The sequence below is a fragment of the Gymnogyps californianus genome, chromosome 2 (genome assembly GCF_018139145.2).
Source record: "Gymnogyps californianus isolate 813 chromosome 2, ASM1813914v2, whole genome shotgun sequence".
Lineage (NCBI taxonomy): Eukaryota > Metazoa > Chordata > Aves > Accipitriformes > Cathartidae > Gymnogyps > Gymnogyps californianus.
The window spans coordinates 104362508-104389562 of NC_059472.1; the positions used below are offsets into that span (position 1 = coordinate 104362508).

The following is a 27055-nucleotide window of genomic DNA, read 5'->3' on the forward strand; positions in this document are numbered from 1 at the left end:
TATGTATCTGTAATACTTGTAGTAGGTTACAATTTACTGTGGGTGCTTATTGTTTTGGAGTTTCAGTGTTGGGAGACTTTCAGAAAAATTTATTCAGGTAAAATTGCTGTTCTTTGCAAAGCAGGCGGGGTGCAAAGGAAATAGAAATGGGAATTGGTTACATTTTTAACTTTTTAGTGAACTTTAAATTTTCAAACTTTTTCCCCCTCTGTGCTTTTCTTTTTATTTCATAGGTGCACGTATAACTCTCAGGCTACAGTTAGTAAATTCCTGTCATATTAATTTTAATTTAGCATTTTGATTTGTAGACCAAAACTTGTGCTGACAGTGTAAACAAAACAGAAGGATCCCCAGGCTTAAGATATAACAAGGTTTTTAAGCATTTACTTGAATGTTTTCAAAGTAGACAGTAGTGCTTTGGCCATGCTGCATTTGCTCAAGTGTAAAGGACAAAGGTCCTTTAGTATAGTTTTTATTAAAACGTTGTTTCTAATCATGAAGCTTAACAATAACTGCTGCATAGCAGTTAGTTATGGTTAGTTCTGTTGCAGCATGCAGGAAAGAGTATGCCTTGGTGGCTCAAGTGACAGAGGTTAAGCAATATCGAAAGAGGTAGAATTTTAGAATTGTTTCCACTGCTGAGGAGTTTGTATTGAGGTACAGTATATAAGCCAAAAGAACTTTCTATCTGATGCAGAAATAAAACCTTAACTAGAAATACATACCAATCTTTGCATATGTTAGTCACGTACCACGTACAGCTGTGACTTTAGAAGAATGGACAAGGTAAGTATAGTGGGATTTCCAGCCCTTATCCAGTATTTGCCAAACTTCTGATACCTGAAGCACCTCTTTATGGGTTAAAGTTTGTAGCAGCACCACAGATGTGAGTCTGGGCAACAGTCTGCATGCAGCTGTTGGGACAGGCACACAGTGCACCCTGTCACTAGACTTTTCAGTGCCTCTTACTTCTGCCAAGCTAAGAGTGGATGGGCAGAAGGCAAAGGCTTCTGTGGCATGCCTCTGGCATGTTAGGGGTTTTTTCTTTATGAAGACACCTGAAAATAACTTTAGTGTCCTGTTGCTCAGTTTAAGGTTTCTTTTAAAAGAAGGCAAACCTATCCTCCATGAACATAGGGTAATCTGAAAGTTGGCCTCTGTGGTAATGACATCCCTTCTCAGTGCTGCTGCAGCATGGATGTGTTGATTCCAAATGAATTCCACACCTACAGTTCTTTGGGCATGAACTTGAGAAATGAATGGTTTTGTTAACAGGAGAGACTTGTCCAAGCATTTCTGAGGCTTCCTTACTTCTTAGCCCTTACATTATATAACATAAGGGTTATAACACTAATATTTTTGCTGCACTTTTAAAATATTTCATTTTTCAATAAAAAATAATTAAAAAGCCACAGTCCAGAAAATAAAGGGCTGTTTATTTTTCCTTCAGAAATAAAAGTAGGTAGTAATGCCTACAATGTAAAGGGCATACTTTTATTCAAATCAGTAGAGTGACTGTGGTGATTGCCATTTAAAAAAAAAAACAAACAAACACTAAGTGTTCTCTTGTTGGCTGATATAATGACAGTGAAATTAGGTTTGTGCCCCATTTTGGAATGTTCTTTCCCTGCCTTTTTTTTTTTTTTTTTTTTTTAATATGCTAGAATTTTTTTCTAGATGGGGAGAGTTACATAGTTCTGTGTACAGACTGTTGTTTGATGGTGGAGGGCACTGAGTTCTTGCTAGCTTTATAGACCACTTATTCTTCATATGTTGTGACATGGACTATAGTCTGTAGCTTAACAGAAAGTAAACTAGTGCAAATTAATGTAATGAGTTTACCCTCCTCTTCTTTGTAGCACAATGGCTGACAATAAAGCGAAGTCGACCAAACCTGTGAATAAGACTCCTCCAAAGTCTCCTTCAGATCCAGCAAAGGACCGAGCAGCAAAACGATTATCCTATGATTCGAACAGCTCCCATGAGGGAGCTATGGCAGGAGAAATAAGTGCTCTGGAAGAAGCCTTTAGAAAATTTGCCATCCATGGTGATACGAGAGCCACAGGAAAAGAAATGCATGGGAAGAACTGGTCAAAGCTATGTAAGGACTGTCATGTGATAGATGGGAAGAACGTGACAATCACAGATGTTGACATTGTCTTCAGTAAAATCAAGTAAGTTCCTTTCTGTCATCATTTCCTTGTCTCCCCAACATGTTTTGTAGATATCATCTAAATTTATCTTCTGTTGCTTACAGATGTTGTGAGGCATTGTATGTCTTTGTCACAATCGATCTCTTTCTTGTTCCTTTATGAAACTGTCTGAAGATACAGCTTTCAGCTTCTGTCCTGCTATCTTAAACTGACTTCAGTGTCACAGGTGTTATGCTGTACAAAGAGGTATGATGTGATCAGGACAAATGCAGACTATTCCAGACACATTTTTTTTTTTTTGACTGCAGTAAATGGTGTGAATGTCTCCTGAAGGGTATCTGAACAAAGTCAGGATGTAGTTTTACATCTTGCCAAAACTTAGCCTCAGAGTACTGAGGCTAAGGTGAGATATGTACTGAAAGCCATTATCCTAACAACAGTCCTGATGTCCAGCACAACACCTATTCAAGTTTAAAGTGTAGGGCCATGCCAAACTGATGCTGAATTTGTGATGCAGACCAATGGCTGTGATTAATTGGTTAGGATTATCTTAGTGTTCCTAGCTTATTCTTGTAAGCAGACTGGAGCTTTAGTGAAACTTTCTTCCCAAATTGAAAACCTAGGCAGGCTTGATCCAGAAACTTGTCAAATCCAAGGGAAGACATTCAACTGTTCTGGCACATTCTGTATGAAACCCCAAATAATTTTTTTGTTCTCACTTTATGTGTAGAATTGGATCATTTTCACCTTCCCCCTCCCCCGGTATCTGATCTGATAGCCTTGTCTTTTCTGCTTTTTATTACCACAGTAACTATTTAAATTGTCTCATGCCTCATAGTGTTGAGGAACATGCTTTAAGGAAGGTCCCTTAATTGTGCTTGTAGGAACATTTATTTGGCTTGTGCTCTCAACTACTGTGGTGTAATGCTGGGGAGGACATGCAAACTGAGTTGCTTTGGAGGGTAGTTGGAAAAACTTGCTACAAGCACTGACCTTTTAGAGTACATCAAAGCATAGAAAGGCAGAGAAGAAAAGGCCCTTGATCATGAAAGGCTGTCCAGTGTAACGTGCACTGTTAGAATGACATTAGTTATTTGATTTCTTTCTTTCTTTGTTTCTTTTCTCCTCAGGGATCTTATCTAGGCAATTGAAAACACTATATATGCACACTCCAACCCTCTTGTTCTTGTATCAGTCCACTTTCTCTTTGAGTCCCTGCTTGTATTTTTTTGGAAGTTGTGTTGCCAGTTAGGTATGCTGTCAGTGAACTAGCTTAATTGAAATGGATGTTTAGGCTGCAGGGTGATTTGTTTCTTTTTTGATCTATGACAGACAATGCTGGCATTTATTTTCAAATTTTCTTTGGCTTTCACCGACTTAAAAATTTTTCTGTATCTATCATCACATGAAATAATAAATCTTAGCACTACTTTCTCATGTCAGTATCTGGGCAAGTTAGTGGTAGGACAACCCCATGATATGGCATAAACAATTGTGCAACGTTAACAGATACAAAGAAGTATCAGTTTTGGTGCCTGCTGGGGTAGAAGGAATCCAGTCCTGTTCTGCCGGAATGAGTTGTGAGGTGGTGGGGACCTGATGCTCAAGGGGAATGTCAGCATATCCCCTTGCGGTTGTTCAGCAGTCTCAGCTCAGCTCGGGGCTTCTTGTCTCTGCCTCTGTGGGGAGGTGCCTGTTCAGCAGTTTCTCAGACCTTTCTCCTGTGACCGCTGTGAAGTGTTGTCATTTCTCTTGGAAGAAGCACGGCATCTTTTCCTCTCTCTATCTAGTATTTAGTAGTTTAGAAGATAACTGCATCAAATCCAATTTATTGTAATTGTTTATTAATTACTTGCTCATTCCTCACCTCTACGTGTAACATGTATTTTATATATTCTTCTCTTTTAAAATTATTTTAGTTTTAAATTAATATTGCTTAAACGGCAGATAGGGAAACTTACAATAGCTGAGATTTGCTGTCTTTATTAGGAAGGTCTGTTTTTTCATGTGCGTGCTTTCAGTAGGTATATTTCCACATTTTCTTAAGTGTTGCGTTGGTTTTTTTACATTTTTATTATTGAGAGCATATGTCAGCAATTCTTTTTAGTCTAGATCACATTTATTTCACATATAGTATTTTAAGTTTTAACAAGGGAAGATTTAATGGCTGTAGTTACTCAAGTGTTAGTAATATGTTGTAACTTAGGAGGCTTATGCACAGGCTGAGTATACAGGGTTTCTCGAGCATGTTCAGACAACTGCTTTTCCTTGCTTTCTCTTTTGCTTCACATTTAACCCTAAGCTAAAGGATAATGATAGATTTGGTGATGCATCAAAACAGGCATACTCACAAAATAAACTCTTACTCATTTCCATTTTACAAGCAACTTTTTCCCAGCAGAGCACTAAGGTTTTTTGACAACCCAAGCTTTTCCCCATCTGTGTTGAATGAAAAACATTAAACACTATAAAAGAATGTCCAACTCCCCAGAAAGTGCAGAGTACTGCTTCCATGCCTCAATAAGAGTTATGCTTATGGGTATCAGAAGGCTCTGTACTTCACTGTTGTTTTTAGGTTCTTCAGCTAGACTGCGTCTCACAAGATGGACTTTGGCCTGGGATTCTTATGGTCAGCCATAGTGGTTCAGCAAGATGGGGCTAGTGGATCTTGGCAATTGTAGTCTGGCCAGGGAGCACACCCAGAGATAAGAAGAGATGTTTGTCATATCCAACTACAATTGCCATCTAGCAGTGTTGGTAGAACTTCCAAACAGGATTTCTGTTGGATCTATTACTGGGAAGCCACCGTGTTTAGCAGGGTTTGTTTTCTAGCCAGCTATACTTACAGTTTATGACAATGGCACGTGTTGTTCAAACACTAGAAAATAATTGATCTAGTAGAATTATTCTTTGGATTTTATGAATTACTATGTCTATGTATAAAGCCCATGTTTGCCATCTTGCTAACTTTCCCAGGCTTCATTTATTGTTCTGCTACAGGTACTGGCAAAATAGGTAGGAAGTATGTGTTGCTGATAGTCAGGGTAAAGTAACAGGGAAATTAGTAACAGATATGTTTACCTAAGAGCTACTGAAAGATAGCGTTTTATTCTCTGATTGGTAACTTTCTCTGCTGCAGGAGAGATTTTCTCAGTTCAATCCTGAGAAGTAATGAACATTTTTGTAGACTCAACACCCCTCTCCCCACCTCCGCCAAACCAGGTGAACAAAACTTCTGAAAGTTTTGAATAGTCTGTGATACTTCTTCAAAGCTGGGACTATGTGTCTGTCTTTCAGAGATTAGTTCATTTAAGGTTAAGGTTATGTTGTTACAAAGGTTGAGGAAATTCTGATGAACCTTTGTTACAAATAAGAAAATAAGTGTAGAATGCTGTTTTCCTTCTGCATGAGGATGTCAGGTCAGACTGAAGTGTAACTTGTCTATTTATCTTGCATAAAAGGTCCACTGAAGGCCTTCAGTAAGCACATTTGTATGTACTTTAGGATAAGGAGGAGGAATGGTCTAATGCAAAGAATGCACAGTAGTAGACATGAAAGAAGAATTGCTAGAATTGCATTGTTTGGTAAGAAAAGATGTAAATTGGGTGCTCCCCCCCCCCCCCAACTATTTTTGTTTAACAGTCATTTGTAGATTCTTAAGGGTCTCACAAATCCTTCCAATTTGGTGGATTGTAATATAAGTTGTTGTTTGTTAAAAATTGATTTAATAGATGTCTTTTTCTGCCTTTTTTTTGCTTTTCTATTTTAAAAACTTTCTGTTGTTCAGCTCATAAAATACAAGAAATGAAGCAGCAATGAATTTTGCAATGGAATTACTTGAAATGAAAAGCCAAAGCCCACTTGTGAGAGTAGCCACGTGTATGAATATTTATAATTTGCCTCCCTAGAGATCAGAGGAAAACCACCTACATTTATGCCAAATATTTGGATTGCATTAATACAGTTGGGATAGACTGCTGTTTCTATAATAAGTAGACAAGTAATTTTTAAAATGTTTTTTTTTAGGTTGTAAAAACGTATAATAAAGACGTTTCATACGATATTGTTATCTTTCTAGGCATGTTGCACCTGGAAAAGCAAAAGCAATTGTGAAGAGTGAATTACAAAGTTTTACAGTATCTTATGGGATGAAATCTATTAAAAATGCAGCAAAACCAACAAAAGTGTACATAACTGTAAATGCAATTATGTACTAGGCTTTCCTTACTGTATTTTATAGTTTCACAGTCAAAACTTGGGATGTTGGACTCTCTTCTTCATATGTTCATTGGACTGCACGCAACAGTAACACTATGGTTGCAGGGTAAATTTTCATTTCAAAGCTAGCTCCTTGCTTAAAGTTACATAAAAATCTCTTATGCTAATTGGTATCAGGATAGCTTTTTCTCTTTAAATGGCAAAAATGAAGCAACTCCTCTGAAAAACCTGCTCATGTCATTGTTAAAAAAAAAAGGAAGCCTGAAAATACTTTGTACGAAATATTTTTTTTAACTGGTCCCTAAATTCACTGCCATACTTGAAGACAAGGATAAGTCACAATGATATTCTATGAGAAGGAAGGTTTTCATAAATTACTGTATGTGAAATTTTCATGACAGGACCAAAAATAGTATTTTACCATTTTTGTAATGATAATAACTTCAATTTCCCTGTAGCTCAGGCTTGTGCTAAAATGTAGGGGTTTAGTATAAATATCTTAGTAATATTAGATCATTCCAAGCATTCATTTTTCACATACTATCTGAACCTTATATAGACATCTTTCTTTTATATTTTGCAAATTAAGAGTGATAGTGCAATCTCGGTCTACTGAATTTAGAGACATACAACTTGCAAGCATGCAATAGTATTTGAAAATCGATGGTTTTCATGAGAATGAGAATTCCTTGGGTATCTTTTTAGTAGCTGAAACAATTGCCTTCCTTCTTGGAAATTTTCCTCATTAACTGACTGTTTCTTTTATATTACTCTTCCAGAGTTGCAAAAGTTTATAGGCTGTGTGTCTTGTATTGTGCTTGCAGAGTGCAAATATGGGTTTAGTGAATGTTGTTGCCTTGGAGAGAGCAAGCTCATTGGTGACACAGGAGAAGGGCACAGAAGTGTTCTGCATTTGGTATGAAAAGCAACATGTGGCTGCATTCTTCTTCTTAATCCAGCAAGACAGTGAGACACAACAGTCTAAGAACTTCAGGGGTTTTGTATTAAGGAAAGCAGAATACCCAAGAAGACTAGATGTTACTGATCTCTGACCAGCATTCTGGCATGTTGCCTTAGGAACTTAAATTTCTTTGTTTATTGGGGTCAACAACTGCTCTGGGAAATTTGATATGTTAGCTATGCCATACACATACTCCACTTGTTGTATGTAGTTAATATGGTAATAGTAATAGCCCTGATATAAATACCTCTGCTCTTATTTTAGAAGTGTTACCACTCAGCACTGCAAGAATATGGCTTAAGCACTGCCATAAAACTGCTAATTCTATGACATTATTAGATAGAAAAATAAAAATATTTCTGTTTACACTGGCATGTTACTATGGTTGCAGGCAGGCTTGGGTGACGTCACGCCTTGGATCCATTGTGAGCATTTATTTAGGTAGTTGTCTCCATGGAAACATTTGTTTGTTTTGATGTTACTATGTGTTAAATTTTAAACAAATTTTTGTGGTTCTATACTGGATTGTTATTGAAGACTAGTTAATCTACAGAAGCTTTGTAAATACACCTTACTCCCCGCCCTCTAAAATACTTTTGGTAAAAGATCAAGTAAAAGCATAATTGTCCTCTGAAATTCCATTAATAGTTTCTTATGTTGCTTTGACATGTTTTCTTGTTGCTGAGGAAGCCATGTGTTCTAAAGGCCAGAAAACTCTCCTCCATCTTTTTGAGAAAGGAAGGTTTTGTTCCCATGGAGAATCTTCACAACACACTTTATTGTGCCCTGACTTTTGAGCAGTCCCACCCATACTCAATCCTTAGTACATCTTGCAGAGTCAGCTGTTTAGCCTAGTTCCCACAGTTTGGATCTGTCAGGTCTCTACAGGAGTGCTTCCACCTGAGACCAGCTGGGTCTTAATTCAGCAGTAGTTCACCATTGCTGCAAGACTGTGGAAGAATTAAAATGGATAATGTTTGCTCTAAGCAGCTGGCAAGATAACTCTTGGCAAGAATGAGTACATGCTTTCCCCATTTGTCAACTATTATATAATTGTTGTCTTTTCTTTGTATTGAACAATTATGATGCTTCTTGCTTTCTTAATATGTTTGAAGGGAGTAGTACTTTGACATCTGCACTCATTCAAAACAAATATCTCTCCATGAGGTTTCTCTGAAGTAATTTGTATTTAACAGAGATTTTACTGAAGCCTCTCTCAAATTTTTTAAATATGTAAATAGGTATGAAGTGGTCTTTATATATAAATGAAGCACATTGTAGTTGTAAGTTGTGTTTTACTTCCCTACTGGAGAGATTCTTTTAATAGTGACATAGAATCTGATTTGCGTAATCCTACTTTATGCATCAAGTAGGCATAACAGTTAACTTCTGTACTTTAATATGTCTGCATCAGGAAATAAGTTTTAAGTGGATATAGAATGGTATGCAGAGCATAATCTGTGCTAATAAATCTCTCCCAGGCAAATTGTGAAGTAATGCAACTATAGATAGAAATGTAGGTAAGTTACAACAGAAAAGTGTTCTTTACCACATGATCTATACTTTATTTTAGTTGAAATTAAGATCCAATTTCCTTCCTTGTCCAAGAAGCCAAATGTAATGTTGCCTTTTACACTTTATCCTTGAAAGGCTTTTTATTTAAAAAAAACAAAGCAACTTTTCTCCCCTTCTGCCAAGAGGCATAAATTCTAAAAGTAAAACACTGATCACTTATGAGAAGAAAGATGGATTTAGATTCACTTGCTGTTATGCAAGCTTGTTTTGTGCATGTACAATGGGTATGTTCTGTACCCCTAATGATGCATGCCGATTATGATTTTAAAAACACCTTTTTGTGTGAGTAGACATCACATGAAAACCTATAGATACAGTGGTGGGTGATTCATTTCCCAGCTGATACAGAATGCTGCATGATATCATACACAGTACTATATAGCAGCTTGCTTGGTATTTGCTACACTTCGTGGCATATGCCGCTTGTGGACTACAAGGACTTCTACTGGTTTAGAGCAGAAGTAGGGCTCTGGTATGAGATCTTGTCTTGTGGGTTTTTAGAGGATTTTTTGACCCACCCTTTTATTTTCTTTTTCTTTTTTTTAAGTTAGCCTAATTTCATCATATTGCACCATCATTTAAAATTGCCTGTTTTTCATTTATAAAAGTAGCTATGTAAAACTGTGTTAGTTACAAAATTACCTCATTTTACTGATTAAAAAGCAAGTGTTTTCTAGACTGTTAAACATCAATGTAGACTTTCTCTCTTGTTTTACATGGATTGAAGTAGAAGATGATTAAGATGTAAAGGATGAGGCAGCCTTGGCTGCAGCAACCAGGTGACTGTAATGTTTAAGATCCTGAGAGGAGTGAGCAAGAGGAGCAACAGAATTACAAACCTGGACTTCAGAAGGACAGATCCTGGCCTGTTCAGTTTCCCACAGAAAACTGCCCTGGAGGGCAGAGGGGCCCAGGAGGGCTGGTGGATCTTCAAGACAGTTTCCTCAGAGCACAAGAATGGTCCATTCCCGTGTGTAGGAAGTCAGGCAAGCATGGCAACAGGCCAGCATGGATGAACGTGGAGCTTCTGACTGAGCTCCAACACAGAAAGGAAGTGCGCAGGAGGTGGAAGCGGGGAGAGGCCATGGGGGAGGAATATAGCCCGTGCATGAAGGAACAGAGTGAGGAAAGCCGAAGTTCAGCGGAGTTGAGACTAGCGAGGGAGGTGAAGGACAACGTGAGAGGTTCCTGTAAGTAGACTGGTAGCAAAAGTGTGGACCGACTGCTCGGTGTGGCAGGGGACGTAGCGACAAGGGACATGGAAAAGGCAGAGATACTCGATGCCTTTTTTTGGCCTCCCTTTTCCACTGGTAGGGCTTGCCCTCAGGGTTCCCAGGTCCCTGAGCCTGCTAGCAGAGTCTGTGGGCATGAAGCAGTACCCACGGTAAAGGAAGACAGAGTTAAGAATCACTTGAGCCAATTAGACATACACGAGTCTATGGGACCAGGTAGGATGCATCCAAGGGTGCTGAAGGAGCTGGGCAATGCATTGCAAAGCTGCTCCCTGTCACCTTCAAAAGGCCATGGGAGCTGGGGGAGGTTCCCAGTGACTGGAAAAAGGCAAACATCACACACGTCCTCAAGAAGGGCAAGAAGGAGGATCCAAGTGCTGACGACAGGCCAGTCAGCATAAGCTCAGTCCCTGTGGAGGCTGTGAAGCAAATGCTCTTGGAAGCCCTTTCTCAACCCACAAAGGACAAGAAGGTGATTTGGAGCAGCCAGCGTGGATTTGCCAAGGGCAAGTCATGCCTGATCGACCTCATTGCTTTCTATGATGAAATGAGTGGCGCTGTGGGCAAAGGGGTGTGGTATACCTTGATTATGGCAAGGCCTTGGCCCCAGTCGCATCATCACCAAATTGGTGAGGTATGGGCTGGATAGCGGGCCGACAGTCTAGGAAGCAGCTCTGGAGGTTGTGATGGACAACCAGTTGAACGCGAGTCAGCAGCAGTCCTTGCAGTGAGCGAGTCGTGGCAGCAAGGAAGGGTAGCAGCATCCTGGGCTGCATGAGTAAATGTGTAGCCAGCAGGCTCGGGAAAGCGATCCTTCCCTTCTGTTTGGCGCTTGTGAGACTGTATCTGGAGTGCTGTGCCCGATCTGGGGCTCCCCTGTGCAAGAAAGCGATTGATACACTGGAACAAGCCCAGTGCAGGACCACCAAGATGGTCAGGGGGCTGGTTATGGTATATGATGACTGTGGCAGGAGGAAGAAAAAAAAAAAAAGTTTCATGATGTTCCTGTATAGACAATAGAAATTAACTTGCTGTTAGAGTGGAAATTTTATAGGAACAAAGCATGTGTGTGTGTGTGTGTGTGTACGTATGTTGTTTGACTCCTAAAATAAGGACATGAGCTAGAAATCATCCGTCTCGTAAAGAACATTAATATAGCACAAATGTTGTAATTAAGCTATATTTAATCTGCCTATGTGTATAAAGCTACTAGAAGAATTAAGATGTGGTCCACTTAGGATGTGATGGTGGTAAATGGAAGCATGCTGCATTTGATGCAGCTTTTCACCTTCCTTCAACTTCTCTCTTTTTTTTTTTTTTTTTTTTTTTTAAAAACACAAACCAATGGGTTGACTTGGGAGACCCCAGTTCTTGTGTTCTTCCCATTATCAAGAAGTTTAAGAGGACTATTTTACAACTGAATTGGAACAAATCTCATTAAAGACTGGTTGTAACATTAAGTTGAAGAAGGATTCACCAACACACCAGCTTAAAAAACCCCCGTGAGTCTGTACTGTCTTTCCTGTTCTGTTTCGCCTTCACCACCAGTAGGAATGTAAAACTGTTCCTCAGAGAAGTGCTGGCACATTGTTTTCAACTTTGTGGAAGGCCATGTTAATCAGGCTACTAGATCCCATGATTTGTAGTTGCTTGGAGTGTTGAAATGCTTGAGAGCTGGAGTCTGGGGCTAATATTACAGAGGAGGAAAAGAAAGGGTCACTTGTGAATGCTAAGTGTGCAACACCTGATCTGCCCCTTAAGGCTGGGCACTACATGGTCTTATCTTGATGGAGTTCGATCTGGGCCAGGCAGGTTTAACTTATGGATTTGGAATTGTTCCTGGAAGTGATGTCACGTACAAGGCACCTTCTTAATGTATTTTGGTCTAGCTCTAGCTGGGCTACTAGTTGGTGAGAAGTTTTAGGTGCTATATAGAGAGTTAGGACTTGCAGTGTTAAAACACCCAAGTGGTGTTACTGGAAACCACTCCTTTGAAAGTCATCACCCTGATTAATTAAAATGGTGTTACTTACTACTTTCCGCCTTTATTGAAGTGGAGTTGCTCATCGCTTTCTTTTCTGTGTGTGTCTGTGTCTGTGTGTGCGCTGAACTGAAGAAACATGAATGAAATCCAAACTCTTCTTTGAAGCTTGATCTCTGTTCCTGACTTTCTGCAGGTTTTTTTAATGCATATGCATGTATTCCCATGAATTTAAAAAAAAAAAAAAAAAAAAAAAGATTATTTTGGTGTGGAGTCCTGGTATAATCCCCCAAGAAGGAAAAACTTTCCCCTTGAGAATTTTTTTTCCCATTTCATAGTCAGTTTTAGGTTCTCATTCTTTACAAAGGTTGTGGATGTTACCAGCAAATAAATGATTTTAAAAACCTTGCTAAGATTGCTAACGTTGGTGCTGATTCTGAAGGCTCCCAGGACATTTTAATTACCTAAACAAATCTCTATGGCAACCTTTTCTAGGAAGAAAAGCTATTAGATACTGAAGTTTTACGGTTGAAGGAGTAAATACAGAAAGCCATTCAGTTTCAGTGAGGAATTGCGGCAGGATGATTACAATTGACGGGGTGTAGCCAGGAAGACCAGGGCTAAAATGTATACCCTTCTGGTAAGGAGCAGTATTAGCACCTTGCCTACTGCCCATCGCTAGCGTTTTTGGCAGCGCAAGCACTCCCAGCCCACTGCTGCTTTTCTACACAGAAGTGCTGTTACTGAGTTACTGGTCATTTTGAAGAGCAGCATTGTGTCCTCAATAGCCAGCACCAATTTTTGCAGCTCTCCCATCAGAGTGTTAATATCGTTGATTTAATTTAGCACGTGAGTTGAGAAAAGATGGTCGTTTAAAAAAAAGAAGAGGGGGGCGGGGAAGTAGTGGAGTAATGCTCGCCATCTGCCATTTTGTTAGGTAATGTTTGCCTCCAATGCTTCGTTTGATCCACTGGTTGCTAAAAAGACACAATACCTAAGGCAGGAAGGGAATGTTTCTGTGCTATCTGGACATTCATAGTTGAGGCAAAAACCCCAGAAAATCTTACTGCAGTGTTTTGCATCAAGCCAGTAAGTTTCTGCTGAAGCTGTGGAACAGCTTTAAATCAAACCTGAATCTTTGTCAGTGATGGCAAGCAGTGGAAAATATCTTCAGGCAAATGGTTTCAGTGGAGGCAGGAGTTCGTGTCATTGTAAAAACCATTGCACTTCATGTCTGTTTTGAATGTACGATATTCCTGAAGTCCAGTAGCTTTTCTTGCTGCGTTTACTTCCCAGTAATTGGTTCTGGAGATCGTTTTTGGGACTGGTGCCATGTTCTGTGCAAAGCCGCACAGCTAAGGAGAGCTTGCCACGGACTGTGCTAGCTGCAGAAATGGAAGCAGTGCAGCTACAGCTGTGTGGTGCTGCACTGATCTGGTTGTCTAGCCTGTTGCATTGTGCCAGGTGAATGCTCCAGCTTTCTTGGCATTAGCTTGGTGTTTTAAACTGCGTGCTTTGTAAAAAGGATGGGATGAGTGCTGATAGAAAATGAAGAGCACGACCTTAGCAGCACTGAAGTGTCTTCCTTCTTCTTTGCCTCGCTTTGTTCTGGAAGGAAGAGTCCTGAAAGTGTGGGGAATCTTTTAGTCTTACACTGTTACCCTATTTTCATGATTGTGGCACAAGCTTCATAGGTTGCTTAGAAAAATAAAAAGCTTTCTGGAGTGCTCCTTCAGCAGATGTAAAAGTAAAAGACTCTAAAGAAAAGGATAAACCACCATCATCTGGTGAGAAGGAGTTAGTGCTGTAGACCTGTTCATCTCTTTGTCTCTGCTGATACAGCAGAGCATTGTACCACTTAGTGCCATTTGTGTTCATGGGCACCAGCAGCTGCAGAACAGTGGTGTACTTTGGCACCAGGCTGTGACTCTCATGACACATGACAGCACTTGCTTCATTGCCCAGATGTCTTGGGTCTTTATTCTATGCCCTTCAGCTGCAAATATTGTTTAAAAAAAAGAAAGTAAGCTAATGAGAGGAGCAGTTGTTGTGCTGTCAGTGGCTGTATTTTTTTGTGCTATGTGAAAGATGCAACTGATAGCTTTTATATCATCATAACAGTATGTACAAAGATAAGTTGTTTTTCTTTCAGCTAACAACAGATATACAGCGATACTGTAACATGATAGTAGTTCATTACACCACAACTGAAAAATCAGTGTGAGAAAACATGATAGGTCTGTGCTTACTGTTTGGAATCTATCTCAGTTGTACAGGATCTCCAGATATACTCATTATAATTCCCAGTGCAGTACCAATTAACCCTGGATTTACCTGCTTCATGGTATTTGAGGTGTTTGTTAAGCTTCTGAATGGAACTGACAGTGCTGAGAATGGAGAATTTAGCTGACCCAGAGCAGTGTGGGAGTAATGCCAGAGGCTACTGATGAGAGGATCATAGAGGAGAAGGTAGGCAGCTCTTACTCATCATCATGTGCAGTCTGTATTTCACAAAAAGGTGTTGTGTGTTCACTTCTGCAAGAATGAGGTTCTGTGGTATAGGATAGATGAAAAATGGTGACTGCACTGTTTACCATCCTGTCCAATCACTTCCCCATGTTTAGCAGCTACTACTGCTGCACACCAAGCTAGTTTGTGGGAACATAATGAACCCTATTTTGCTACTCCTTATGCTCAGTCTTCCTGTGTCTCAATTTGAAACAGGTAGTAACCTTTCTTCCAGATTCAAGCAATTTACTTTTTCTTCCTGTGAAGGATGCTGTATAGAAACAGATGCCTGGGCACTTGTAATCCAAGTGGAGATCGGTGTGCTCTTGTGGGTAAAATAGCATGTGTCATACTATTCTCATTTGGCATGGTGTCAATGGAAGGTTTCTCAGGTTTGCAAGCAGTATGCATTGATTAGTGTTTACAACTCTACAAGAGGGTGTCTAGGGAGAAGGTTTTAAGTGGGTTTTTTTGGTGGTGTTTTGTTTGGTGTTTTTTTTTTTTTTTTTTTTAGAAAAAAATGAGCAGATGAGTTGGTATCTTTAAAAGAGCCTATAGATAGACAAAGGAAGAAAAAGGGAGTAATTTGGCATTTATAGGGTCTTATATTTTTTATCTAAAGTGCTTTGTAAGTTGAGAGATAGGTTTCAAATATAAGAAAACAATAGGAGAAGGTACTGAAAGGTAGCTATGATGAAAGAAAATGTATACCCCATATAGTAGCTGATAGCCACTCTATTCGGTGATATTCTTGTGTATATCCAAAAATAAAGAATTTTGATACTTTTAAAACATTGTATTGGAAATAGGTGTCGGATTAAAATGGTGTTGAACTGTCTGTGATTTTAGTTTAGGACATTTTTTATGCTAATAAGGATAATGAGTGGTGTGAATGCAAATCTGAGAGTAATGACTATAATCTGATTAAATGTTTTCTTTCTCCCAGTAAGTCCTAGTACTGGTTTAAAATGAACAGTGAAGAGTATTCAGTTTAGTATTCCCTTGAGAGGACCAATACCTTTGCCATGTGTTCCAGCAGCTCATCCTTTATTAAGATAGCACAAATAGTATGATTGGTTTTCTAAGCTTTTATAGTAAAAATAAATAGAAATTATTTCCTTACTTTTACAGAAAAGCTGCAACTGTGGTTTCCTCTTCCAGACAGGTTGCTTTTCTTTCATCACTTCACCTCAGATGAGAGTAATGGGAGAGCTTTACATTATGCTGAAGTGGGTGATGTAGTTGGGAAAGCTGTTGAACTAAAATGCATAGAACTAGCTTGATCTTCTTTTTTTGTCAAGACAACAGACTGTGGCCTATTGAGTCTCCTCTAGCCAGATGAAGAAAGCTATAGAAAGGATACTGAGCAGTCAATTAAAGAAGCTGTTTGGTTTTCCTCCTGCTGTACTGATAAGATGAACTCTGCTTGGTGATTTAACAGTCTCGTTTTGAGTTTGACCTGCAAATCCAGCTGACTGCAACTTCAATCAACATTGGCCGATTTGAACAGTTGGTCTGATTTTAATAATTGCTTTTCTGATATAGTCTTGTGTTCTGTGACCAACAATACAGTATCTCATGCATGCTTGGGAGATTGTTCCTTTTATTCCCCTTTTAGATGCTACACTGCGTCACGCAGTCATTGGCCTCCTTAAGTTCTAGTTCTATGTCTTTAAATACTGATCTGTGAAAGGCATAGTCCAGATGGACAGTGAAGTGACAGTCACCTGAGGTAAACAGTAAAGGTACATAAGAGCTATCAGACTTAAGGGCTACCCATAGAGAACTGGATTTCTTTAATGTTAGGGACACTGACTTGACGTTTGCACTTTTTGGAAGTGTTTCAACTCCATTTGTCAAACCCTTGAGATAAAGAAGATGACAAGATGTACTTTCTGGAAACAGTTATCCAAATAACTTATGCCAAGTGTTGATTAGATTCCTATATGTGCTTGCTGCAAGTGTAATCTCTTAATCTTGGAAGAAGTCATATGCTGAACAGCATAGCTTCTCCAACATATGTGGTGATTTTTAAAGGAGTTATAGTATTGACTAACTTCTAAACAGCATTGGTAATTATCATATGCTGTTGTTTAAGAAAATGAAACATATAAAGTGTGCCTGGTTTGCATGTACTCAGAAGAATTCTGGCCAACATTTCTGCTTGTCATCTTCATTGAGCTCCACTTGAAAATCTGTGAGGCTTTTTGGAGCTTTGAAGAGTGAGAGGATTTGACTTCTGATGCCTCTTAAGGGGTGGACACCCTACCTCTGCTACAGGGTAGAAAGGCACAAAGACGTGAGTTTTTGTAGCTGTGGTCTCACAGGGCTTTATTGACCTATGTAGGTGCAGGATAAGGTGTTTAGCAGCGCATAAAGCTTGCTTTGGTTATGTTCTTTTACGAACTTTTCTCTCTTTTCTTAAACTAAACTATGGTTTAGTAATTGAAGCAGAGCATTGGCCTGAACCAGTTGCTGTTGAGCTCCTCCTGGTTTTGCTGTCCTTACTGTGAGAAGTTAACTCAACTATAAATACATGCATCAAGTACTTAAGCTAGTTTTAAATTAACTACTTGTGTAAACATACCTAATATAGAGGTTTTGTGATAAAAATGACCAGCATGTAACCCTGCAAAGATGTTTGTCAGTTGCTTGTTATGGGGATTTTCCACAGTAGACCTGCACAGGGTGGTATATGCTGTGCAGCACGTAGAGCTTAACAGTGTATATGTACATGGCATTGTCTTAATCTATTGTTTTTGTCATCCTGTTTCCCTGCAAAAGTCAGTTTGCAGTTTTGCTTTATAGGCTATGAGGATATACTTGACTTGCTTATGAACAGCAATCTACCCTGTAGGCAGTGCTAGTGGAGTGTGAGAGACCAGATGTTGAATTAGCTCACATGGAAACTAATCAGTGGTCCTCATTCAGAAGATTTTATATCGGAAGTAAATGGGTGTATAAGAATCTGATAGGTAAGACAGTCTTCTGACATATGCACTGGAATAAGAGCACCGAATTCTAATACTAATTGCGCCATTAACTGGCCACAATTTAGAAAACTTAGCCTCCTGTACCAAACATTATGGGAATGGGTATCACTACATTGAATATCCTTCTTGCACCAAAATACCATATTGTCAGCAAATGACAGTTTGGAGCAATACTTGACTTTCTTGCTTCAGCTGATAAAATCAGTAGCTTTGAAGAAAATGTCAGCTTCAGAATTAAGAGAGTAATTCAGGAAAAAAAGATGTGAAGCCTTATTTTCTGAATGTAAGTAACTAAGAGCTGCTAGAAATTGCTATTGTAAGAATGTAATAATCCCTGTTTGGAAATGAAACAGAAAGTGCCCTTTGTACAAAGCAGAAGTCAAGAGGGCAGCACATATTTAGCAGTTTGTATTCAAGAGATGGAGAGTTGTGATCTGACAGAGAACTAAAAAGAGATGCATCGAAACGGAGTTTGTATTCCTCTTCAAGAAGATTTCTGATGTTTGTTATGGCTTGTTATGTTGTGAGGCCTTTTTTTTTGGAAGGAAAAGCTTCTAAGGTATTTTGAGCTTATTAAATGCTATTAACTATTCAGCGGTATCTGATCACAGCAACGTAGTTCAACTAGACTCATCTAAGGACAGCTTCAATTTCATCCTGGCATGCAAGGGGGGTCCTGTGCCCTGATAGATTTTGCAGCAGATGTAAGAGACAGGCTAAATTTGGCAGAAATTTCCCCTAATAGTTCAGTAACTCTAACTGCTTCCTTAGTTCAGTCACTGAAGTTATGTTAGACATCTCCAAAATTGTCGGAATCTTTCCCAGTGCTGGCTTGATACCTTCCTTCAGTAGCTGTTGATCTAAATAAGTCACAGATTTCCAAAATAATGTACACTTGTTCTTTCATAGTCTCCTCTCTGCTTTCACAATTCATTCCAACATCTTGGAGGCTTCCCAATTGTTCCTTGTCATTTCAGTTTGTGATGATGTCCACAAGATAGAAAACTGTGTGGGTAAACCTCCATTTATTGTAAACTTTTGGATCTTTTAAATACAGCTAGAGCTTTAAATTGAGAGAAGTGTGATGTAAATGAGAGAATATCTGTATTGGTGTTAACTGTCATAATTTTCTACATTTCTTTTGGATTGGTTTTGGATGCGCATGAGTCAGCACAGTAAAGACTGATAAACAAACATTTAATCCAGGAGAGGAGATAGATTCCCACAGAGAATTTGGTCACTATCTGTTTATAGCTTTCACAAAATGCCAAGACATTATTGGCATGGACTGTTCTGCAGATTCTGTGGTACAACTGAGACTTCCATTAGTAAAATATGTTTCCGTCTTTGGACACAGAGAGAGAACCAATCTTTCTTGTCCCGAGGAGGACTGCCTCAGAATCAAAATGGCTTCTTTCTGAAGCTGGATGTAGCTTTATTGTAACTACTTGTTTGGCAGACTTTCTCTGGTAGAGTTATCTTAGGATTTTTAACTTTAGCTTAGGATTTTTATCAGGAAATGGATAGAACTCTGAGGTTTGCAAACCCTCTATTTTTTTTTCTCTTCAATCTCTGCTTTGCCTAGATTGAATTGTTTAGGTCTCAGAGCTCAAGGGCCTGCACTTATCACTTGCGAGGTATATTGCGTGTCCTGCAGGTGTTCCTTGTTATGATTAGTAGGGGAATCTTCATTGAGATTGACGGTTGCCTTGTCAATTACTGCAATGTTGTGTTGGGATGGGAAATGCATAGAGATGGCTCTTGAGGTATACAAAATAAGTAAGTAGGCAGATGCGTTAGCTATTTTTTCCCTAAGCTGTGCAAAGGTACGTATCTCCACAACATATGGTAAGGAGAAATGATAAAGGCATAGTAGAGGAGCTTATTAAAGAATATTCTCTGCATTGGCAATAGCATACATATGGAATTGTTTTTAGACTTGTAGATCTGTAGAAGAAATTAGGTGCCACCTTTCTCGTATGCAAGTGTTATATAGCTTTTGCTACTGTATAATTTAGCCTGAAGACTTCCCATCTGCATTGGCAGCTATGCCTAGCACCAATTCTCTTTCTGTAGGAAAGAGAAATTTTCTGCCAGAGGAATTAATAAGGAAGGAAACAGTCCAGAACTGGTATTTGACTAGAAGGCATGGATAACAGAAAAGTGAGTATTTACCTCTCAATTTATGTATATCTCTATGGCACATATGAGCAATAATGTTTTGAGACCAGCTACAAGTGTTAGCAGAACATGAGCCTTTTCGGCTTCTACATCAAAAGTCTTGCACTTTCCAGTAGTTAGAAACTGCTCATCACTCTGTATGTTCTTATGGAGGTTATTTCAGTACCTGTTCTGCAAAAGAACAGTAAGAAATGACACTGATGCTTGAGTGATCAGGGAGAAGTAACTTCTGTGATAGATACGTGCGTCATTGCTTTATGGTAATGTTGCAACAGAGCTTTTTCCAATAATGTAGGATATTTATGAAGTCAGACCACTCAAAGCCAAATTAGCTTCTTTGGATCCATACAAAAAATTAAAGCACTGTGCTTAAATAAGGATCCTGTTGACATAACAATTGTCTTACATTTATTCTTTAGTCTGAACGGAAGCAGTTTATGGTTATTTATGGTTTGGTTTGCTGGGTTTTTTGGTTTCTCGTCACCTGATTGCAGCATCAGCTCTCTGAAAAATGTTGGCCTGTTTGTTTTCATTGAGGTGTTTTTCACTATGTTTCAATTTCAGATTGTCTTGAAAGCATTTTATTATGTGCCATGAGAAGCATTCAATGTGTTTGGTGTGGCCCTATTCATTCACTGTGGTAAGGACATATCGAAGCTATTGCGAAAGGTGAACTGAGTAAAACTTTGCTCTTGGCGTAGAATTTGTATTCTGACATTTTCTTGAACACTCCACCTTAGCGAATTTATTTTCAACATGATTTCTGAGCGGGTTACAATTTTGCATATGTGGTTTTCAAAAATACTGGGTTCACCAATTAAAACTTTGTTGCTTAAAAACCTTCATTTATGTGCATAGTGTTCTAGATGACTTGTATATAGTCTGAACTAGAAAACATGATGTCTAGCAAATAAGAACAAAGGCAAATTTAGAGATATTTCTGAAAACTTGGATTTGGTATGTGGAGTGCCTTTGGCTTTTAGTTTGTTTTGTCATGTGAAGAAGGTTTAAAAAAAATGCAAGACTGGACATTTAAAAAAAAAGTCTTACAATACTTTTTTAAATTCAGCTTACTTCCTAATTTTTCGTATCAGCAAGAATTAGCTTGGACTCATAAAGTTCCTGTTTTGTTTCCTGTCTCCTGAATTTTTTCCCCCATTTTTTTCTGAATGATAGGAAAATAGTTTTTCCACAAATTCTTGTGTGCATTCTGTTTTTGAGTGAACTTACTAGCTTTGTTCCTGGTTGAAGTAACTTGATGTTTCTGCAAGTTTGTAGCTGATTGAACAATGCTGTACCCAAAGCAAGAACATGATTTAGAGTGTTGAAATGTCAATTGTATACAACTCAAATATGTACAATTTTTTTTTCTTTGTGTGTGCTTTTTTTACTTGTGGACAAAGATTAGGAGGAATATTTTGCACATCAAACAACTATAGGTTTCTTGTTTTCCTTTTTTAAATAGTACAGTTCTCTTCAGGTGGATATCTCTTCAAATATTCTCCTACTCTCATTGTAAACTGTTTGAGAGACTGTTTTGGCCACAGTCTGCCTGTGTTTCTGTCTTACTTTTTGTTTTGTAAAATGGGAATGACTGCTGGCAATGCAGACAATTCCATTGGTAATTTTAAGTCTCTAACTGCTGTTTCAGAAGACATGAAGGTAAGAGGGATATGGGGAGCAGGACATTCTTGTGAACGTTGGAGTTTTAACACAGATTTAAATCTCCCATACAAGGAACACACATTGAATGGGAAGATTGGAGACCATCTGCATATTTAGAGCTTTCCTGTGACCAGTTTTCCCTTTCATGTGGGAAACCAATCTTCCAGAAGGGGAGGCATGTGCAGTTTCTTTGTTATTTAGGTTATACATCTTGTTTTGCTTGAAAGAGAAATAGTGATATTTCTGCTCTGTGTGTACCTGCAGTCTGGAGTCTCCTTTCTTGAAGGGTGTGATTTGGTCCTTGGCCGTTGGTTATAACAAACAGATGTCTTGTGGGTTTCTCTGCATGTGACCTCTGGATATAGACTGCCATTGTAGTTAGTTTTTCTTCTTTCATTTGGTGTGTCATTCTTGATTTCACACCTTTCTATCTCCATCCATGGTCAATGATTCCCATAGACTGAGCTTGCGCTCTCAGTTAACGCCAGCTGTCTATTTTTAATGCTGCCACCTTCTCATATTGCCAGCAGAAAATGTTAGCAGATATATGTACATCTGTGTTTTCTCCCTGTCTTCAGGATCACTAAAACCACCCCTCCCACATACACACACTTTTTTACTTACCTGAATATATCTGATCTCTCAGAAGAGTTGACTGTCGTTGAGCTGTCACTGGGTTCAGAATTTGCTTTCATGCTTATACGTGATTTGACATGGAAAAAATTCCAGCCCTGTGAAATCCTCTGAAAAACTGGAATGTTGCTGTTGTAAAACCATCTGACAATGATATTTTCTTATTGGGACAGTCTGATAAAAATCTGTTCTTTTTCAATTCTGTGTTATTAAACTCTAAAGGAAAGTCCCACCTTGGATTAGATGAGACTGATGCTCTGGCTTCCATAGCAGCATTTTTGGAAGCAAATGAGCTGCTATCACAGTCCCCAAATACATCAAGCTGTGTCACTTAATGTTAAATTATGTTTCAGAAATAGCTGTGCAAAGACACTTCTAATGTAGAGTATTAAATGGTATTGTACTTTTTTCTCTCAAAAAAAACCCCAAACCAGTCTGTAACTGGAAATATTTACTTGGAGGGTAGGGGGGAATGTCCTGGAGCTGGAGGGGAGCTGGGTACCTCAGCTATCAGCTAGTCCTTTCGAAATTTCTTGGCCACGAAATATGAGTAAACTTGCTGTGTCTTGGCAGTATGGTCATTAACAAACAGCTGCAGTGCCTGAATAATAGAATGAATATGCTTTATGTGAATTAAAGGTTGCTTTTTCCATCCCTTTCCCTTCATTTTTCTTGTCTTCAGGCAGTGACTTTTTTTCTTTGTACTGAACAGTGTAACTTCTGAATTAGGATGGGAGCTTTGTCAGAGGCCTCACTGGAACAGAGTGTTCCAGACATCTTTCCCTATAGGAACAAGCAATAAAGTGTTCAAATTGTACTTGTAGTTTTACTTGAGCTTCGTAGTGATTTAAAAACATGTCCCTGCAATACGCACCCTTTGCCTTGCTACCGTCTTGCATTGTTCTTTTCATGCTGCTCTGATGTAGATTGGCCCAACATAGGTGAAATGGCCATTTTGGTAGCTATAAAGGTCCTGCCTGGGAATTAAAAAACCCTCATAATATTAGACGTTGTAAAGATATGGAGCTAGGCTTTTTGCTGAAACATCAAAAATCCCAGGAGGAAAACAAGAAAGAAATTCTAAGAACGTTAGCAGCACATAAAAGTTTTTTTCTCTTTAATGTAATTTTAAGGAAAAACTGAGAGGAGAAAAACTTTTGGATGATATGTTGCTAGAAAGAAGCTTGAATCCTCACTGTTGTTGCATAATAATGAGTTGAATTCTGTTCCTTGTGTAATGGTTTACTTTCAAGGTCCAATTCAGTTCTTAATGAAAGCATAATTTAAGCTCTAATATCTTGAGACTTAAAGAGTTAAGATCTTACTATGTCAAGTCCTATTTAATAATGCCATTGTTCTTTGACCTCTTGTAGTTGTGTTTGAATTTTGTCTGAATCGAGTAAGATGTCATATCATATAATCATGCAATATCTAGTCCTTAGTGAGATACGGAGCTTTTCTGTTCTGCGTCTCATTAATAAAAATAGCACTGTCTTATGTAACTGTTTGATTTCTACTGTGGGGATTTCATTTTTCTTTCCTCTATCAAATGTCACGTCCTGTTCTTGGTTAACTGGTCTCATCAAAAGAGGTAACTTGTCTTCCCTGAATGTCAACACAGTCAAAACATAGATACTGCATGTGGAGAGAAAGCAGTAAGGAAGGTTACTGGCTATCAAAAGCCCAAGGGGACTGGGTGCTAACATGAAAGTTCATTAGGTTATGTCTCTTTTCCTATCTGTGATTTTTTCCTATCTGTGATTGTCGTGTATTTATACAAATTCATGTTAATAATATAACAGAAGTCCTGAAAAATAGCTAATATTCTCAAAGCTGTCCCTGAGAATCTTTTTCTTTTCATACTTATGAACAATTTTGTATAGTTTCTATGGATTAACTGCTTGGGATCAAATGCATTCACTTTTGCTTAGAGGACGTTTGGCCGTGCAGCATTGGCCTTGCCCATGGTCACGACTTGTGACGGTATTCTAGCTTCCTTTCAACAGTGTGTTGGACATTGTTTCATTGTATGTAGACTGGTCTCCGTTTTAACCAAATATTTTCTCACTGCTGAGGAGAGTGAATCAAAATAAACCTAGCTGCTGGTTTTTTTTTTTTTCTGGGACATGAATGAGATGTGTCAGCTCATATGGGATTGCTGGTGAGCTCTAGAAGGATGCCTTATCTGTGTTTCCTACTTTTCTTTCCCTGGGTTATCAAGCAATGAGTTCATGTGCACTGCTTTAACTGGCAGAGAAAGTACAGGTGATGTTGGTTCTTTGCCCTGTCCTCTCAGCTGTAGTGCCTTTGCTATAAACCTCTGCACTTCAACAGCAGAAGGAGCTTTTGAAACTGTAGCAGCTGTATAAGCTGCTTCAGCCCTCTGAAAGATAAAATGCTAAGTATTATTATAAGAAAATAGGTTCTTATCACTAGCTTGTGTAGTAAGCTCATCAAAGCCAAGGGAAGACTGACAGATGAAATGATTAGCTATTGAGAACCATTAGTAAATCTTCAGCTATCCTTAACTGCTTTCATTTATAGGTATGAGGCTGACTTAATGAGCACTATGACATATCCTCTTGGATTTTCGTATTTTTGGATGTGCTCAGCAGTGTCCCTGGCAGCTGTGAACTGTATTGGGTTGTTACACTATGGTTAACAGTTTCTGCTCCCTTCCCCTATGATCTCTGTGTGTGTGCCCAGCCTAGTGCATATCCTTAAGATGACAAGAACCAAAGAGAACGGCCAATAAATGGAGCCCTCTAGAGAAGAAACCAGCGTATCTGCAGAAGCCTGATTCTGAGGCACCATCTCCCTGCTTCAGCACTAGTTTGTCCCCTACCGTTTGGGTCTAAGACCTGTCTGCAGCCTCTCTTTTTTTGCTGTCCATTTCTTACATCTTTCTGTACTTTGGCTAACTTCCCTGCTGCTGTCACTCACCCCTGCCATGTCCTCTAATGTCTAACTTCCACCCAAGTTGTGCTGACAAATATTGCCAGTCCTTCATGCGCCCGAAAGATAGATTTCTATGTTACTGAACAACATGCTCTGTAAGTTGCATGTCATTTATTGGATTCTTTCACAGAAGTAGACAGCATTCTAAGGGTAAAAGCGATATGCTTGTGATAAAATTGCTATCTTTTATCCATTGGGTGTGTACAGTTATTACATTCTTTGTGTTGAGTTCAGGGGATTGACAGCCAGAACATCTCTCTTCTTTGTATGATACCAGTTAACAAGGAAAAGTTGAAGTCCTCCCAGACTACTTAGTAGTGCATGTTTCTATCTCTTTTCAAACTCAGGTACATGCCTGTCATGAGAAATTCATTTGCAAACTCCTTTGACATAAGTTGGGGCATGTGCTTTCCTCAGGCTTCACAGTTTTCCAAATACTTCCTTTGCAGCTTTTTATCAGTAGCTAAGCATTACATGGATCTTTATTCTTAAATATCCAGATATAACATTATTTTTGTTCTCTTAAACTGAAACGAAAACCCCAAACAAATGGATTCTGCTACTCTTTTAGGCTAATTTCATCTCTTCCTCTAAGCCCTATATAACTATCAGACCTACTTTCTGCTTAGACTGTTTCTTTTCCTCGTCCTCCTTAAGTCACATTAATCTCTAACCCCTTTAATTCATTCTGGTGTATGCTTTCCTTTTGTCCTGGTTTCGTCTGGGATAGAGTTAACTCTCTTCTTGGTAGCTGGTACAGTGCTGTGTTTTGGATTTAGTGTGAGAATACTGTTGATAACATGCTGATGTTTTAGTTGTTGCTAAGTAGCGCTTATCTTAAGCCAAGGACTTTTCAGTTTCCCATGCTCTGCCAGCAAGCAGGTGTGCAAGAAGCTGGGAGGGAGCATAGCCAGGACAGCTGACCCAAATTAGCCAAAGGGGTATTCCATACCATAGAATGTCATGCTTAGTATCTAAACAGGGGGGAGTTGTCCGGGAGGGGCGGATTGCTGCTTGGGCATCGGTCAGTGGGTGGTGAGCAATTGCATTGTGCATCACTTGTCTTTTATTGGGTGTTATTTCTTTTTTGTTGTTGTTATATTCCTTTTCATTACAATTATTATATTATTATTCTTAGTAGTGTATTTTATTTTACTTTAGTTATTAAACTGTTCTTATCTCAACCCACGAGTTTTACCTTTTTTTTTCTTTTTCTTTTTTTTTTTTTTCCCCCTCCCCCCTCCTCCTCATCCCACTGGGAGGGGGGAGAGGGAAGCAGCTGCGTGGTGATTAGTTGCTGGCTGGGGTTCAACCACGACACCTTTGGAAGCTTTTACCTACTACATGTTTTTGCCAAGTCATTTTCTTTCTCCAGTCCCCCTCTTCATTCCCTTCCAATACTGTTTTATCTGATAGGCTCATAGTTTTTGGGTTTACCCCCTTTTTTAAAAAAAAAAAAAACTTCAGATTTTGTTTTAATGGAAGTGAATTTTCAGTGTGAGTGAAGCACGTAGGAAGGAAATGCTACAAAAATAAAGCCAAGAGGAGAAAAAGGTTAACTTAAAATATAGAAGAGAGTTTTCATGAGAGAAGCCTAAAATATTTACGTTAAAATAAAGCCTGATAAAGATATCGACTGCTGGTTTAGTGAGCTGCTGAAGTCCTCTTGCTTCAGATTTTCAAAGCGTGGCAATTCACAAGCTGTCACAGTTTCAGATACTTAGAATGAACTAGGCGCACTCTGCTTTACCCTTGCTCAGTAATGAGACAAAAAGCACCTGGAGGGAAACTGGCACTTCCAGGTTCAGTTCCTGAGTGAATGATGTGTGTTCTTCTGCCCTTGCTGCCCACTCCCTGACTCCAGAGAGGTCTCTACAAGTCATGACTATTGCTGTAATAGAGAGCGAGCATTTTACACTTCATTTTGCATTGTGCCTCTCTTGTTGCTTGCTCTCCTGGAATGATGAGAAAACTGATGATGGCATTGCCTTGTGATT

At 38.9% G+C, this 27055-nt stretch overlaps 1 protein-coding gene across 1 annotated transcript in view; it reads left to right on the forward strand.

The window, feature by feature from the left end:
• TPPP (tubulin polymerization promoting protein) overlaps positions 1-27055 on the forward strand; it is a 67911-nt gene that overhangs the window by 13430 nt on the left and 27426 nt on the right. The window contains exon 2 of the mRNA XM_050891567.1: positions 1860-2174. Within this exon, the coding sequence (XP_050747524.1) occupies positions 1864-2174 (311 nt within the window). The 5' untranslated portion in view covers positions 1860-1863. The remainder of the gene's footprint in view (positions 1-1859; positions 2175-27055) is intronic.